Source organism: Mustela putorius, unplaced genomic scaffold, assembly GCF_011764305.1.
Source record: "Mustela putorius furo isolate JIRA1106 unplaced genomic scaffold, ASM1176430v1.1 tig00000407_pilon_pilon_pilon, whole genome shotgun sequence".
Lineage (NCBI taxonomy): Eukaryota > Metazoa > Chordata > Mammalia > Carnivora > Mustelidae > Mustela > Mustela putorius.
The window spans coordinates 22,670,026-22,687,134 of NW_025421373.1; the positions used below are offsets into that span (position 1 = coordinate 22,670,026).

The 17,109-nt window shown below is 49.6% G+C and overlaps 2 protein-coding genes across 2 annotated transcripts in view; one reads left to right on the forward strand and one right to left on the reverse strand.

The window, feature by feature from the left end:
* PPARGC1B (PPARG coactivator 1 beta) overlaps window positions 1-7,661 on the forward strand; it is a 111,067-nt gene extending 103,406 nt beyond the window's left edge. Inside the window, exon 12 of the mRNA XM_004737848.3 lies at window positions 43-7,661. Coding sequence (XP_004737905.1) covers window positions 43-143 — 101 coding nt within the window. The 3' untranslated portion in view covers window positions 144-7,661. The remainder of the gene's footprint in view (window positions 1-42) is intronic.
* A 3,449-nt stretch (window positions 7,662-11,110) lies between these two features.
* The window catches only part of PDE6A (phosphodiesterase 6A), a 57,099-nt gene continuing 51,100 nt past the window's right edge, over window positions 11,111-17,109 (reverse strand). The window contains exons 20-22 of the mRNA XM_004737847.3: window positions 15,665-15,748; window positions 13,875-14,022; window positions 11,111-11,765 (exon numbers count right to left, since the gene is read on the reverse strand). Of these exons, the coding sequence (XP_004737904.1) occupies window positions 11,686-11,765; window positions 13,875-14,022; window positions 15,665-15,748 (312 nt within the window). The 3' untranslated portion in view covers window positions 11,111-11,685. The remainder of the gene's footprint in view (window positions 11,766-13,874; window positions 14,023-15,664; window positions 15,749-17,109) is intronic.

Below are 17,109 nucleotides of genomic sequence, written 5' to 3' on the forward strand. Positions count from 1 at the left end.
CACTGCCTTCCCCTCTCCTTGACTCCTTCACCCCCTGCCCAGATTCCAATTCAGAAGAGGCCCTCCCTGCGTCCATGAAAAACAAGTACGAAGCCATGGATTTTGACAGCTTACTGAAGGAGGCCCAGCAGAGCCTGCATTGATAACAGCCTTAACCTTCGAGGAATACCTCAATACCTCAGACAAGGCCCTTCCAATATGTTTACGTTTTCAAAGAAATTAAGTATACGAGAAGGCCAGAGCGCGAGCGCGTGAGAGAGAGAGAGAGAGAGAGACTTGAAACTGCTGTCCTTTTAAAAAAAAAAAAAAAATCAATGTTTACATTGAACAAAGCTGCTTCTGTCTGTGAGTTTCCATGATGTTGACGTCCCACTGCCACTGTAGCGTCCTCGCTTCCGGCGGGCGGCCCCGGGCGCGCCTCCCAGTGCTGGGTCAATCCCCCACGTCCCTTATCTCCCTGACCGACTTCCCTCGTAGACGTGCAGCCGTGTTCACCATAACATTTCTTGTCCGTAGTATGTGATGATGAAATTGTTACTCGTGAATAGAATCAGGATTATATGCTCATTTTTAATTGAAGAAAAAAAATATATCCTTCAAATAATGTATTTATGGCTCAGACGTACTGTGCCTGGGATTATTGTATTGCTTCCTTGATTTTTTAACTATGCACTGTCGTGAGGTGTTTGCCACTGAGCTACTCTGCTCCCTCTGCCAGAAAGCCCTAGAGGTGCTGGGTGGCTGGTGGGTTGGTCCCCAGGGCAGTGTGGCCTGCAGCCACAACTCAGAGCAGTGGAGAGAGGCTTCTGAGACTTGCCTGCCAAGCTCTGCCCTGAGTCAAACTGAGCATGTGCAGGTCCAGTTCCAGTCAGAACCCTCACTGGACGCCAGCTGGTGCTCAGAACTTGGGCCTAGCCTGGAGTGCTGGGATCCTGGCAGACCTCATAAGGCAGGCGGGGTGAGCCGCCTGATCCTTGTTTTTCCACGTGAGGCGGGCAGTGCCCCAAGAGGTGATGGGCCTTGCCTGAGGTCCCGCAGCCGGTGACGAGGCAGAGCAGTGACCCAGCCTAGGCCTCCTGATTACTGATCCCATGCTGCTGCAGTAGTTTTGGGTAAAAAGGCACAGTTCCAGGGGCTGGTAGAGGTGAGGCCAGCTACGCTGGGCCACAGGCTAGAGGCCTCTGGGCTTACTTGGAAGGTTAAGTCAGCAGCTGGCTCCCCAGCATTAGGCAGGTTTAGGCTCGGCGTGCGTCTTGACCTAGAGGGTTCTGTGGTTTGCCTACACCTGTGGACATGCCACCAGAGCTTTAGTGACACACCTGGAGTGGCACAGGCAGGTGATCAGGGAACAGTCATACTTCTGGGGCCAGCCACGACCCCATCGTCCTTCTACCAGCTCATCTTTCCCGTTCCTTCACCTGTAGGGGGGTTTGGGTAGCATGGGGCAGAGGGAGTGAGGTGGGGGCATGTGAGGACTGGGGGTGGATAAAACAATCACCCAAGGTCCTTTCCAGCTTAGATAACATTCTAATTGGGCTTTACTTTAAATTTTATGTTCTTGAGTGATGTCAAACCATGTCTAGCTGGGATGCTCTGCGGGTGCATTGGGGGCCGTTTGTGAGGGCAAGTGTGGCCAGGCAGGGTATGAGCTCGTGACTGCTGCTTCAGAAAGAGCAGCTCCCAACTTTATCTTGTTCAGATGTCAGGGTTCCTTGGGAAATTTTTGTATTAAAAAGAAAGCAAAAAGTTCTGCTTGCTTTAAACATGTTTGAAATTAACTCATTAAACTCAACAAGCTAATTCAGTGTGTTGCTCCTGCCAGGCTTACAACTTTTGATAGTGGGTAGTTGATTATTACTGTTATTTTTAAGGTGATCGAATACCTGAGTAGTAATGCTGGGCCAGTGAGCATGTCCTGGGAGATGAGCATACTCCAAGCCCATGGAGAGGGCTGGAGGAAACAGGCTTTAGAAGGAATAGGGAATTTGAGCTCCCATATATCCCTCCTGGGCCCCAGTTTCCTTTTCTGTGAAATGGACTGAGGGGGAGAAGTAGGCAAGTTGATCCCTAAGGTCCTGCCAGCTCTTAGCTTCTGCAAAGGTGGTATCTAGCTCAAGATGGCAAATATGTGACACATGTACCACTACTTCCACATCCTTGGCCAGTGGCAGGCATAACCAATCGACCACAGAACTCGTGTTCTTTGAGCTTGAGAGTTCATTTAGAACTCTGAGCACAGTACTCTGGACAGCCATTATTAATGGACCAGAGTTTATCATTTGACATTCTGGTCTGATCTTTTGAAAGGTTTCCATCATACAGAACCAAATGGTGGCTGGGATTCATACTGCCCATTCCTTTCTATCATGTCCTGATCTATGAGAGAAAATTTCCCTAAAGCCATTCACTGGCAGGGACTCCCAATAATACTGTGACACATAACCCTAACTTGAGTGTGGGGCAAGCGGAATAGCAGATATGATATGTTTGAGGGAGGTGGGGTTTATGAGGATGAACCAAACAAAGGGACTTCCACAGCACAGACCTGAACATTGTAAATTCCTTTTATAGCTATTCACTGCCTAGCGCACAGTAGGCACACAGTAGATGGGTATGGAATGCACTAGAGTAGAATTGAAATCTGCCTGCTGCCTCTCCTAAGTCCTAATTTGCACTGAGGAGTACACTGAGGGTTTGTCCTGTGGAAGCCGGTAGGAAGGAACTCCAGATTCAGAGTCTGGAAAGCTGCGTTGAGTCTTGGCTAGTCTTGGCTCCACCAAGAACTTGGTGACCTTGAGTCTCACCTAAGTCACAGAATCCCTCCCCCTCCCCTCTGCTGCAGAAGGAGTTGGGCTAGAGGTTCTCTAAGCCCCTCCTACATGCTTGTTTCTAGGTTTGCCCTAAGTCAGAAATTCTTCCCTGGGCAGGTGGTAGGGGAGGGTAAAGAAAGGCAGATTTTTAGTGGAAGACCAGTGTCTCCTCCCGTGCTCTGGGTCAGCTGAGGCTCCCCATCCACTTCAGATGAATACAGGGCACTCGAAGGTACTTAGCCCCTGCCCCTAGAGCAGAGCAGAGATCCGAGCTTGGCACCGGGTGGCACCGTGCCTCAGGTCAGGGCTGGCTGCATGGGGAGAGGATCCTGGCCGGCCAAGAGCACGAGGCACTTTCTGCTTGCCGTCCCATCCCTGCAAGGCTCCAAGTTAAAAAACTGACCGAGCCTACAGACAACCTCTCTCCGGAAGACTCAATTCGGTGCTGTGTATTACAACCAAGGAGACTCCAGGGTCTCTCCAGGAAAACCAGTACACCTTGGTCTCTTGCCCACCATATTAAGGAGGAACCCAGAGGGAGCAGCTGCCACTGGCAACCACCTCACTGTAGCTGTGTCCTAGTATTTGCTCTGGATGATGTTTACATGTGATTGCCATAAAAGCTTACTGTAGACTGTGTTGACAGCCGCCCAGGCTGTACTGTCCATCTCTGTGCCGTGCTGGTGTTTCCAGAAATGTCCGATCCAATCGCTAAGTGGAATTCTTCATCTCCTTCCTCAGTCGGTACCAGGCTGAATCAGAATCCTCACTCTTGGGGGTTCTGGTTACCGAAGGAAAATGCATCAAAGAGGTAAAGAATATGAGTGGATGGAGTGCACAGAATCCCCCACCCCACCCACCCCCCCTTAGCCCATCACACCTTGCTCCCAATCCAGGAAACAGCTTTTGAGTCAAAGAGCCACGAGTCAGATGTCCACGTCTGCTGTGGGGCCTTGCCGTGTGGCGTGCTGACTGTGCTCGGGTCGGGGGGGGTGGGGGCGCGCTTCAGGGGCAGGAGGAGAAAGGGAGGAGAGCTCTGAGCTCTCAGCACCCACGTCCTGGTGTAGGAAGAGGTGCACTTAGAAGACTTTTCATTGCGTAGAACCTGTGCTGATGGAAGTTTTGAGAGCTGTTTCTTCCAGGCATATGCGGCCTGCCCGCTGAGGCCAATGGGCGGGTAGTGAGAGGTGGTGGCACGGAAGGCCTTGATAATGTGGTCCTTGTGCAGGGATGGGGAGAACCTCACCCCAGGCCTTGGGTTCTGTTGAAATCTCAACTGAGCCTGAGAGAGCACAGACCCTGGACGGTGGGTTGCTCTGACTCACAGAGTCAGAAACCTGTAGTACTTTTCTTAGCATCTGGGATGCAGTGGTTTCCCTCAGATAGGACTAAGGAAAGGAATGGGATGCTGTACAAAAGCAAATAAAATGAACCTCATGGTTTTGTTGGCCAAAGAAGAGGGACCCCCTCACCCCTTCCCACTGGGGCAGAAAGCAAGCAGCTAGTGCTTCTGTGCAATATGTTGAAGTTGGGCCCCGAGTCCCCGGGGGGATTTGCCCGCAGAGGTGGGCGTCGGGGCGGTGTGCAGAGTCCGGAGGTACAGGGTAAATGGAAGGAGAGCTCGGGGGCTGGGAAACCCACAGACGCTGGGTCGGTGGAGGACCCCCGGGAGCCGGCCGAAGGATGCTAGGAAGTAGGCAGAGGCTGACTTTGCAATGAACCAATAAAAGCACTTTGAGAAACCACAACATTTCAGCCTGGCTCCGTGTTTCTACGCTGGCAAATATGGGTTTCCTTCGGCTGTGTGAGGTACTCTCCTAGGGCTTGGGCTGGGGTTGGGAGGGGGGCCGGTCCGAGAGGGGAGCGAGATCCCTTCCTAAATAGTGGCAGAGTCAATCCTAGGGCTAGCCCTTTGCTGGCCCTTTCGGTGGAGGCCCTCGAGGAAGGGAACAGTGAGTTTAGATCTCGGTACCTATTTTTACGTATGTATAAAAAGCTAAAATAGCCCAGCTGACGGAAATGGGTTTACAGAGCAAGTCTCCTAACTATAAGCCATCTCAGTGAGAAACCCAACACTTCTCACTTGCTGTGTGATCTGGGGCCTGTGTTCTCTCCACTAAGGAAGGAGAGCGTTGGACGGAACAAGCACCAGGGCCCCTTTTGAACTCCTGGGGTTCACACGTGGGAGCATCGTGAGTCCGTCACTTCCCTGTGAAACCGATCTCATCCTCGGGCTGCTTCCAGCTTCTTTCCCCGGGCGAGAGCTCTCCGCATGGTCACCAACCAGCAGCAGATTCAAACCCACATGGTCCTGGCCGAGTTCCCTTGTATGAGGAGGCCAGCTCCCCAGGCCAGATCTAAGCCATAGTTTCTCATGGGGATGGTGAGAGTTTCGACCGCAGCTTGGCTAGGTGGCGGTCGCACATCTCACGTTAGCCTTGTCATCGTCCCCACCGAACAGCTTTTAATCCGAATGTTGTGACCGCTTGGCTGTTTCTCTCTCGCTCTCAGACGATACTAGCAATACACTTGTTTTTTTTTTTTCAAAACAGCTTCACTTAGGCACTTTTCACACATTTCCTTCAAATGATTGTAAAACCTATGGGGCAACAGGAGGCACGGATCACGCTGCATATGTTTAGGGCAGCTTTTGCTTTTCGTTTCTTTAATAATCCAGCTGTGCTGGCCGAGGCTTTGAGGTCTCGGGGGACAGATTTTCAGATATTCCAGTTCTTCCAGATGATGCCATGCAGATTTTGGAAGCAGCATAGAAACCCAGCTCCACGAGCCGGGGGCTTGAAGAATACGTTTTTGTAGGTGGTCCAGCCCTGGTCAGAGCAATGCCTCAAAGACATGTTTCTATAGCTAAACCCTCTCTGTGCTGTATGTTTTGTCAAAGGATCCTGCAAGGAACCCCAACAGAGCCTCCTTTCCCACTTGGCCAGCCTTGCCCCTGGGTGACTTGTGAAGGGATTGGTCAGCGTCTGCCTCAGCACTTTGCCTTATCAACGTCTGGTCGCCCTCTAGTGGCCAAAGACTGTATCCACCAGCTACCCAGATGGAAGGCAAATAAATCCTTTGGCCACCTTGCTGACCAGCACCAGTTTGGGGAATTAAATGTCATGGCCTGAGTGAACCGTCTGTGTGCTTAGGATCTGGTGTAACACCAGTCAGAAGACTCCAGAAGCAACCACTTAGTAGACTTGCATAGACTTGAGAAGCACACTAATTACCCTGTGGGCAGAGGAGACAGGAGTGGACCCTGTGTCCAGGTGCCCATTAGGGGTTTACTGTAACCGCAATACTAGCAGCCCAGCTGCTGACCTTGTTAAGTGAACCTCTGGTAGGTGGCCTGCACTGTACCCTCGGGGTGAGCAAAGAGGTTAGGTGTGAGGATTCTAGGGCCAGGGATTGGGGGAGGGGCCTGGCCATGGCCTTTGATGTGGTCCACTGAATAGCCAAACAGGTTTGGTTTTTTGGTTTTTTTTGTTTGTTTGTTTGTTTGGTTTTGTATTTTGTATTGAAAAATGTTGTCAAATGTTTTTGTGTTAGGAATAAAAAGTCATAAACTCTTCCCAACTTTGTTTCTTGAGGGGCGTTCTGAGTCCGATGGAAACAGGTTGGAGATCTCAAGGGGAGTGTGGTCAGTGGAACAGGGAGGCGGACTGCCTGAATTTCCAGATGGTCTCTGGGGAAGACGACCATGCAGAAGTTTGCCTCAGTGCAGCCTGCTCTGGGAATTCACGCCCGCCTCCTTGTGCCCCGGTATTAGTATTGGCTTCGAGGACCTGTGTCCTCCAGGGGCGGCTGCTAAAGTTGGAACCAACACAAGACCCCTCTCTCCAACCCCAGGTTTCTAAAGAGACGATGTCTGTAGCTAGCCTTAATCGACTGGGCGAGGTGGTCCCTGTGGTCCCTTCCAGCATTTCCAAATCTTGGACTCAAATCCTTTTCTCTTGGTGTGACCATGCAGCCTAGAGAATTCTGAGCAATAGGAAGCCAGGGCTTTCCCCTGGCTCTGGGACAGGGTCAAACCAGGGAATGGCTAAACTTGTTAGGTTTGGGCATCCCCAGGGGTACTACTGTAGGGGGCATTATTTATTGGGAAGCTCAACAAGGTAACTACAGCCTGGGGTGCGTGAGCGCAAGGCTGTGTGTGTGTGTATGTCTGTGTGTGTGCGTGCGCACGTATGTCTGTCTGCTCGTGTGCGTGCCTGTGTTTGTGTGTATGTGTGGAATTACATTGATGCATTTCTTGAGAAAGGTGCAAGAATTTCACCTATACAGAGGGACACATCTGCTTTGTTATTTATAATAGAAAGCTAAATTTTAATTTTTTAAAGGACACTGCTAATGATTGAGAATCGAGTTTTTAGTTTTGCTATTTTTTTTAATTGGTAGAGGATTTTTATATATTTTTTCCATTTTGTTGGGTTGTGTCCTTATTTATATAAATACTTTATCTGTAACAGGCAAGGAAGACACCTTCTTTGCTTTTAATGATTGTGGTTGTCATCGTCCCTATTTTATTTCTGGTGTGATTTATCTGTCTTACCTTCTAAATGAGAAACCGTTTTCCTGTATTTGTACATTGTCAGATTCTATAGTTTCATAGATAATTTAACCAAATGGCTCTATGTATTATTATTCCGTGAGTATAAAGTTCTATTTTAACGTCTGTAAATACTTCAGAACTGGCTTCTTTCCTCAGACTCCTACTGTGGGGTTATTGTTTACATCACAAAAACTGTAGAATCTCTATGCTCATGTACTGTAAATAGTGAAGTGATCTGCTTATAAATAAACTTAACAAATACACTATGGAGATTAAAAAAGAAAATACCACCCACAGCCCCATCCCGGTGTGTCTTTATTTGTCGACGTGTTTGCTGAGGGACACCCTGCCCACTAAGTGGGAAAAGGATTCTGGTTTGGGGCTCACTTTCCTGGAGAAAAGCCTGGTCCAAGTGGACCCTGCAGCACTCTGAGCTCCCTCTTCCTTCCTTCTGTCACATTGCATGGAGATCATGAACCAGTCGTTCGTGCCCAGCTTCTCGTTATGACTTTTCAAAAATTCTCTCACTTTTCTGCACAAGGACTTCCTTGTCTGGCTACATCGCCTTTTTCACATGAGCGCACTAAATAAACATGCGGAAAGTGATATTTTGACATGTTTTCAAGCAAAAACACTCACCAACTGACAACTGCAAAACAGTTTCTGGTCCTCCCAAAAAAAAAACAAACCAACAAAACCGACACACACAAAAAACCGTTTCTGGCCAGAGGATCTGAAGAACAGACCTGAACTGTGTGCTGCATGTGCGTGCCTTTGAGCTGTTTTCCTGTGCCCTCTTACCCCCAGAAGAGGTGAAGACGGGACTGTCCGTCTTGGACGTGGTGTCATTTCCTTGGTTTCAGGTTCTCGCAGTATAGCCTTTATTTTGCCTTAAAGCTGCTTTAGCTTTATTTTCTAGGTGCTGTTTGAGTGCAAGAGCCCCATGGATCTCCATGTGCCCACAAAGGGTGGAAACATTGGTGAAGAAAATCATAGACACATGAGAACAAGTACAATAAGCCGTTCCTTTCTATGTTCTATGCAAGCTATTTTCAAGTTGTTAATTTCCTACATAAACCCGCTCTCATTTTCTGGTGATTTATTTTTCCAGTCTGAAACGGTTTGGATTTCTGCCGTTGGAGAGGGGCCCGTCATGATAATTCCCAAGCGGATGAACGGGGATGTTTCTGCTGGGCAGCAGGGTGCTGGGACTTGGGTTAGTGTTTAGAGAGGTTATCCATGGGAACGATAGCACAGTTTCTGTCGCCCTCTTGCTTGATCGTAAAGTCCAGGAAAGCAAGGCTGTTTCTCTGTTCATGGCGGGCTGCCCAGCCCTATTGCTCAGGAATTCCTGAAAGGACATGTGAGTCGATCCTATCTGTGGCCTGATGACTGGACACAGCTAGGGAGGCAGCCAAGCCATGGAGTCACGGAAATAATCCATTCAAAGATGCAGTCAATGGTGTGGGAGATTTGGAGGCTCAAGACCCGTGTTTGAGACCCAACTCTGCCACTTCTGTATTGTGCAAACTTGCGTAAGTCATCTCTTTGGCCCCTGGTTTCCCTGAGCTTGAAACGAGATGATCTGCTTAGAGGTCCCTTATGTTCTCAGAAAGTTGGTTCTCAGAAGCAGTATGGTGCAGGGACAATGGTGACGAGCCAGGGTTCTGGTGTCAAGCTGTTTGGCTTTGAGTCTTGACTCCATCACTTACCAGCTGCGTGTCCTCAGGCAGCTTTCCTAACCCGAGTCGTACAGATGTGATAAATGGGGCTAGTGGTAGTTTCAGCCCCGTAGGATTGTGAGGGTGAAATTAGGCCGTGAACAGTACGTCGGACATCTTGGAAGGTGCTTAATCAATGGGTGCGTCTATCCTCCTGCACGGTCTTTCTGGTGCTAACCATAGCCCCGTGAGAGGCATGGCAGGGACTGTGACTCGTGTGACAGATGGGGAAGGCTGAGGCCTGGGGAGAGCAGAGAGAACCTGCTCAGGGAATGGAACCAGGACCAGGATCTGTATGTTCCTGAGTGACATTTACCTCTCCTCTTTACTCTGCCACGTAACCGCTATGTGTGGCAGGCTTGGGGACATGTCTCTGTTTAAAGACTCTGAGAGCGTCAATTTCAGGAAGGCAGAATATCTAACTCAAGAGTTAAAAAGATGAGGGTTCCAGACCCAGCTTCTTAGTGACATCCCAAACTGCAAACATGGGCAGGGCTCGTGTGCCAGGAGCCGGGAGTGATGAGCTATGGCTGTCACAGGGCCATGTGCTGGGTACACTGTGTTCTCTGTGACTTCGGCCATCTGGACGGAAGCCAGGGGACTGCGCCACGAGCTTGGCCCAGCTCTTCACTTCACTGGCTGCCATTCCTCATTTATGTAGAAAGGGAAGTTAGAGGAGATCCCTGGTTTACATGGAGTTTGGAGAAACCTTTTGGTCCCCTCCTGCAAGCCAATGTTTTAACATATTAGCTTCTGCTTTGATACGTTCTCTCTGGGAGGAAGAGAAGTTCTAGAACTACTGCCCACCTCGAGAAGAACTGGGGACAGAGGAGCATGTCAGACACCAGTACAAGGAGGCAGATGGGTAAATACAGAATATGGGACAGCTGACTCGGTTTCTGCAATAAGTCATTGGCAAAGGAAAAAGAAGGAAGTGCTTTTGTAGGTTAAAAGAGGCTTAAGAGGGGCACCTGGGTGGCTCAGTGGGTTAAGCCGCTGCCTTTGGCTCAGGTCACGATCTTGGGGTCCTGGGATTGGTCCCGCATCGGGCTCTCTGCTCAGCGGGGAGCCTGCTTCCTCCTCTCTCTCTGCCTGCCTCTCTGCCTACTTGTGATCTCTGTCAAGTGAACAAATAAAATCTTTAAAAAAACAACAAAAAAGAGGCTTAAGAGGCAGCCAGTTAAAGTGTGAAACTCGTTTGGGTTATATTCAAGCAAACCAATTAATTTGGACACTTTTGCGACTTGTGGGGCTGAGGCGATGAAGGACAGGTGTCCCCAGTTGGGTTCCCCAGAAAGAGCCTCTGTGGTGGTCTTGGTCTGCAAAGTGTTTATTAAGGAGTGGGACCAACACCCGGGGAAGGGAAGGGAAGTAGGAACGGGCAGAGGGAGAAGCTGAGCTGTGATGGAGCTCCGGTGGTGGCCTTGGTGATCCCACGAGGATCTAGTCCTGGGGCTAGGAGGGCCCTTTGCGGCACCTTAATACGAGGTATGGCCCTGTCGTTGTGTGTAGGCCATTGTGGGAGTGACCTTGGGCAAAGTGTCTCCCTACAGCTGAGGTCATGTCTGAGGGCTGTGGGACAGCACCGAGAGCTGCAGGGACCGAAAATCCTTTGCTCTTCAGGAAAGTGTACAGCTCATCACAGCCTCTGCCAGGACTGGAAGTGACATGTTCATTTGCTGCATGTGATAATGATGTGGTTATATTAGAAAACAACCAGATGTTTTTAAAGACATGTAAAGGAGGAGTGAGAGGATAGGACTGAAACGTGCTTGTAAATACTTCAGCTAAAGGGCACCTGGCTGGCTCCTTTGGGGAAGAGCATGCTACCCTCAATTTCAGGGTAGTGAGTTCGAGCCCCATGTTGGGTGTAGAGATTACTTCACTCAATAAATACACTTAAAAAAAGAAAAAGACCATCAATTTTATTTTCATTTTAAATTAACATATAATATATTCTTTGCTCCAGGGGTATGGGTCTGTGAATCATCAGTCTTACACATTTCACAACACTCACCATAGCATGTAACCTCCCCAATGTCCATAACCCAACCACCCTATGCCTACCCCCCACCCCCCAGCAACCCTCAGTTTGATTAATCGGGAGATTAAGAGAAAAGACCATCAATGTAATAAAGAAAAATACTTCAGCTAAGAGAAAAAAGGTGCGAAAGAAAGGTAAAAGGATGGATGGAGCAAATGTGTCAAAATCTTAATACTGGAATCCGGGTGATGAGGAGGGAGGGATTGGTTGTACAGTTCTCTACTTTTGAGGATGCTTGACAGTTGTTATAAGAAAACATACCCTAAAAGTATAAGAACGAAAATGATTCTAAGCAAGCTGGTGAGTCTGGCCTTAATGAAATGTTTAATTGATGTCTCTGCTGGCTAGCTGGTGGGTTTTAGCTCAATAAAATGATCAAAATTCTCAAAACTGAAAAAAATGTGTGAACACTAGATAGGATGTAAGCTAAATTATCTTCCAGCTTTCAAATCTTATTACGCTTTTACTTCGCAAGCAGGGTTTTGGTTTTCCGCCGGCTTGGGTAATCTCTTTCCAGAAGGTTGGTGCCGTTCGTTCCCTGGATGCTGGTCCACGTTACTGGATGCAGCAGGACTTGGATGCAGGTGCGCCCCCCGCTGGGCCAGGGTTGCCACCCGGCTGATTTCCCGCAGCGGCTGCAGACAGGAAAGAGAACCCACCAGGTAAGAGGAGGCGACCATGCACTTCCCCTTTGCCCTGGTTTAGACCAAGAGTTGCAGACTCAGGGGCTTTCTGAGGCCCGCAAATAACCACACATGCAGAAGGGAAACCAAGAGAAACCACAAATGGGAAATAGAATAAGAAGCCCAATTTAATGTAAAGGGCAACCAGCACTGGTCACTACTGTCTGGGAGACAACAGGCAGTGCTGGAGACTGGGGCAAACTGGAGAGATCCCCTGTCATGTCTGAAGGGGGCAGTTGCCACTCAGCTCCAACTCCTTGTTGTTCTGTAGAAATGCAGACTGATGTGGCCGAATACTGATATTTTAATTTATTTTTTAACTTAATTAATTGATTAATTAATTTATATCTTATTTATTTTTCAGAGAGAGAGAGAGCGTACAAGCAGGGAAGCAGCAGACAGAGGGAGAAGCAGACTTCCTGTTGAGCAGGGAGCCCAATGAGGGACTTGATCCCAGGACTCTGGGATCATGACCCGAGCTAAAAGTAGATGCTTAACTGACTGAGCCACCCAGGCTTCCCCGAATACTGACCTTTCAAAGAAGAAATGCTAGAAATCTAGACTGGTTTTTAAAAATTTGAAATATCCCAGCTTTAAAACATGGACAGCAGATTCACATTAAAACAATGCAGGCCAGGGATGCCTGGGTGGTTCAGTGGGTTAAGCATCTACCTTCGGCTCAGGTCATGATCCCAGGGTCCTGGGATCGAGCCCGGAATTGGGCTCCTTGCTCAGCATGGAATCTGTTTCTCCCTCTCCCTCTGCCTGCCGCTCCCCCTGCTTGTGTTCCCTCTCTCTCTCTCTCTCTCTGTCCCTCTGACAAATAAATAAAATCTTAGAAAAAAAGAATGCAGGTCAAACAAAAGATACCCGTAGTCTACACATTTGCACAAACCTGCCACTAGCCCAAGAGACAATTAGTAAATTAGAAAGAAATGCATCTTTCTCGGGACGCTTTCTGCCATCTCTGGAAAATTAATTACCATACAAATCTATGGTGACTAGGGGGCGCCTGGGTGGCACAGTTGATTAAGCCTCTGGCTCTTGGTATCAGCTCAGGTTGGGATCTCAGGGTTGTGAGATCGAGCCCAGCATTAGGCTCCATGCTCAGCACAGCAGAGAGTCTGGGATTCTCTCTCTCCCTCTCCTGCTGCCCCTCCCCCTGCTTATACTCTCTCTCTCCCTCTCTTTAAAATAAAATAAATAAACCTTAAAAAAAAAAAACCCCAAATCTACAATGAGTGTTATATCAGGACACCCCCTGGGGCTGTGCGAAATGTCAACGGTAGCCCCATGTTTGCAGCCACCGGTTTTAGAGTCACCCCATGATGCCGGAGCAGAGCTGGAGCCATGATGGGGTCTGTGTTAAGAACAAGAGTAGAGGGCAGGTGTGCAGAAGCAGGCAGTCCAAGCGGGGTCAGGACTACAATTCATGTCCCATCAGGAAACTGGACTCATACAACCAGCAAAAGAAACCACCGGAGGGAGGAAGAGTGTGCTGTCAGTCAGGAACAGCGGGAGCAAACAAATCCCCTTTGGTTCCTGAACGCGGGACTAGGCTGCGAGGTGGAGGTTTCACCAGGGAGAAGAACTGCTGTTTAGGGAAGAGCTTTCTAATAGTGGTACTGAGTGAGAATGTCATGTATGGTAGTGAGCCCTCCGTCACTGGTAGTATGCAAACAAAGGCTCACAATAGTATAGACAGCATTCAAACACCAGACAAAAGGCCAGAAATACAGACCCTCCAATTCCTTCAAACAGTAATTCTAGGTTTTCTCCTTTGCCCCAGGTTGGACTCCATGGGCACAGCCCTGGAATTGGAATCTGCCCTACATCGGCTGGGGCAGAGGCGGGAACCCTTACTGGGAGTCTCAGGCTTGCGAACGAGGCTCTTCTGCTGACTGTGGCTTGGCCATGGCACTTGACCTCAGCGAGCCTCAGCACCCTCTCATAGGCAGTGCAAGGGCACTAACGGGAGGTGGGGAGGCCTGAATGGGACCACACGGACGGGACTTGGGGCCCAGGCCAGGCATGCTGGGAGGGCTCGGTGTGCCCTCAGACCTTGCTTGGCTGCCTCCTGCTTCTGTTTCTCCTCCTCTAGGGCCTTCATCTTGGCGTCGTATTCATCCGCGAGCGCCTTCCACTCCTTGCGGTTGTTGGTGATCCCGTCCAGCATGGGAGTGATCTCCTCGTGGAAACGCGAGAATTCCTGGAAGAGAGCCAGCCTCTGGTGCAGGGGCCCCGTCCCGGGGTCCAGTATAGGGGCCCCGCCCCGGGGTCCACTGCAAGGGCTAGGTGAGGCTGAGAACACTGAGGGGCTACCCGTCTCCCCATGGTTTGGTGCTGACGCTGTGGGACCTCCAGTCAGCAAAAGCCCAGCTAGCCCTCTCCCGCTGAAAACCCTCCTGGGGCAGCCCCTGTCCCTCAGGACAAAGTGCAGACTGCTTCCCACGGCTTCCCATCCCCACCCCCCCCCCAGCCGCTGCCTTCTCCCCTTCACCACTGTGAACCGTCTGGGTAAGTAGAGTCCTCTGTTAGAAACTCCTAAAGCCTCTCTTCCACGTCTCACTTCGCCCTACAACTCCCTCTGCCTGTGTCCTCTCCAGGGCTGTGGCCTTGGAGAGGGCAGGGACAGTGGCGCCCTGCTCACTGGGGTGACCCTGGCCCAGCACAGGGTCTGGGGCCTAAAGACACCAGGAAACACTTGCTGAGAGAAACTGGGGTTTGTGAAGGGGATTATTAAGGCCTCTTAACTCCAAGAATACAAATAATGCCTTTGAGCCCAGCACACTGTAGTTTATGAAGCGCTTTCTCTCCTTGGATCCCCAGAAATGCCTGGGAGGGGGGAAACAGGATGCCTCCCTCCTAGATTTTCAGGGAGGAAATCAAGATGGAGGTTGATGGAGTCGATTGGTGCAAAGTGAGAATGGCGAATCCAGGACCCACTGCAGAGTTCCGGGCAGAGCCGGCTGTGCTCTGAGCTGCTTGGCTTTGGACGTAGCTCTGCCACACGCTGTGTGGCCGTGGGGAGGCGACCTACAGAGCTCAGCGTCAGCCATAAAGTCAGGACAGTGCAGTAAAGTCAGGACAGCACGTAAAGGCAGGCCCTCACAAGGTTGTGACTACGCGTGTAGGAGGCACTCAGCCTCACCTACCTGGTTTAGCAATCTTGCCAATGACAGTGAGGAGTACGGTTACGCTGCCCTGTTGCTCTGAGGATCCCAATTAGCCATGGTATAGCAGAGACACACCAGTCCTCCTTAGCACAGCAGAGAGAGCCCTGGACTAGGGATCAAGTGTCCTGGCTCTAGTCCTAGCTGACTCCCATGATGCTGGCCCTGTCATTTCTCAGGTATGGCCTTTGCCTCCTCAGGTTACATATGACCAAAATAAAAATAACAAACAGGAGGTTGATGGTAGCACAAGTCCCACGGAGATGGGAGCAGTGGGTTTTCAGTGAGTTTTCTCTAAGCAAGAGCTCAAAGAAATTCCAGCCATTTTTTTTGACAACTGGTCTACCTTAACCTATTACCTTTCCACCAGCTCAGGAAGTTAGGAGGGTCTCTATCTGATATGCCTCCCCCTTTCCCATCTGAAGCCACATTTAGTCATCTGTCCCTATGGTGTTGGGCAACTAGAGTATGTGAAGCTCCAGGCTCTAGCCTGTGTAGGTGATCACTCAGGACCCCACTGGGCTGGACTGAGGACCAAATGCTGGTACAGATGAGAAAAGCTCCTTGTAAACACCCACCAGTCACTTGCAAAGGGTTTAGGATTCCTGGTAGTGTTTGGGAATCCTGGGTTTATCAGACACCTCGTTGGGCCCAGGAACGCCTACCTTGTACACCTACCTTGTAGACAAAGGTGCAAACAAAGTCAATGAAGCCAACCTGAAGCTTGGGGAGTTCATCTGCCTTGTTTCTGTCCATCATGGGCTGTCATGGGAGAGAAAGAGTTAACTGCAGGGCTCCCCCTGGCATGATGCAGTAAAAGGGACCCACCCTGCCTAGGAAGCATTCTTGTACAAGACAAAACCAAAAAACACAACGCAACCTGAACACATCAAGTTTCCAGATCTGACTGGTGGTTTGCAGGAAATACAGGGATAAAGGAACATATTAAATAACACCATGAGGGCGCAGTCAGCCAAGTCCAGACTGTGGGAGACTACACAACAGAAGGCCCACGGTCTTCAACAAATAAGTACATGGCAGATAAGAAGGAAAAACAAAACAAAACAAAAACAAAAACCAGGAGAGAAGTGCTGTGTATGGGAAGAGACTCAAGAGGCAAAACAACCAGAAGAAGTGTGGTTCATGACTGGACCCTGATTCGAAAAAAATCAACCTGTTTTTCTCGCTCAATCAGGGAAGGGAACAGAGATTGAGGACTAGATGATAATAAAGAATTATGACCGATTTTGTGAGCGTCACACTGGTATTTGGTGTATGTGTGCCCATATGCGGGCTGTGTGTTTTTCTTATCTCTTAGAGACCCATACTAACATCTTTATGGAAAAAATGATAACATCTGGAATTTATTTTTAAATATTTCAACCAAAAGGTAAGAAAATGCCTGAGGGTGGCAGGTTAGATAAAACAAGAGTGGCGGTCACTAGTGGTTGTGGTGGAACCTGGCCAATGGTTCTCTGGTATTCGTCCACTAGAGCATCTATGTGTTTAAAATGCGGAAAAGAAAGAAGAGAGATCCAAATCCATGGCTCCCTGCTCTTCAGGTTGGGAGGTCCCTGCTCCTTGCACTTGGGCTTGCACACCCCTCACTGCCTGTGCCCTCCCTTGGTTCCCCACGTAGGGGCCCCCACATCCTTAGCATTGCCCAGGCTTAACCCGTCCCCATCTCAATCAATGGCTTTGTCCCCACAATGTTGCGCCTTCCTACCCTGCCTCTGCTTCCCAGCCATCCTTGCTCAGGGCCTTAGTGAACCTCTCACTGGCCTCCCCGTCTTGGTGACTCTTCTAGCCAAGCCTACTTTCAACATTGGTAGGGCTCAGCTTGCCAAAGTCTTCCAGTCATATGCTCTGTACTAGTACAACAGGTCCTGGGGGCGTGGCCCCCAGACTGTTGGAACCGGGAGGAAATCTATTTTGGGGTCCCCTTGTCTGCCTGTGTTTAGCCAAGAATTCCCATCTCTAATAAGTTCTCAAGTAATGAGGTTGATGGTAGTCTGGGGACCATACTTTGAGAACCAGTACATTAGGAAAAGGTCATCTCTACGGTATGATCACACATGCCTATGTCGAGGCACGCCTGTCTATCAGGATGAGATCACACACAC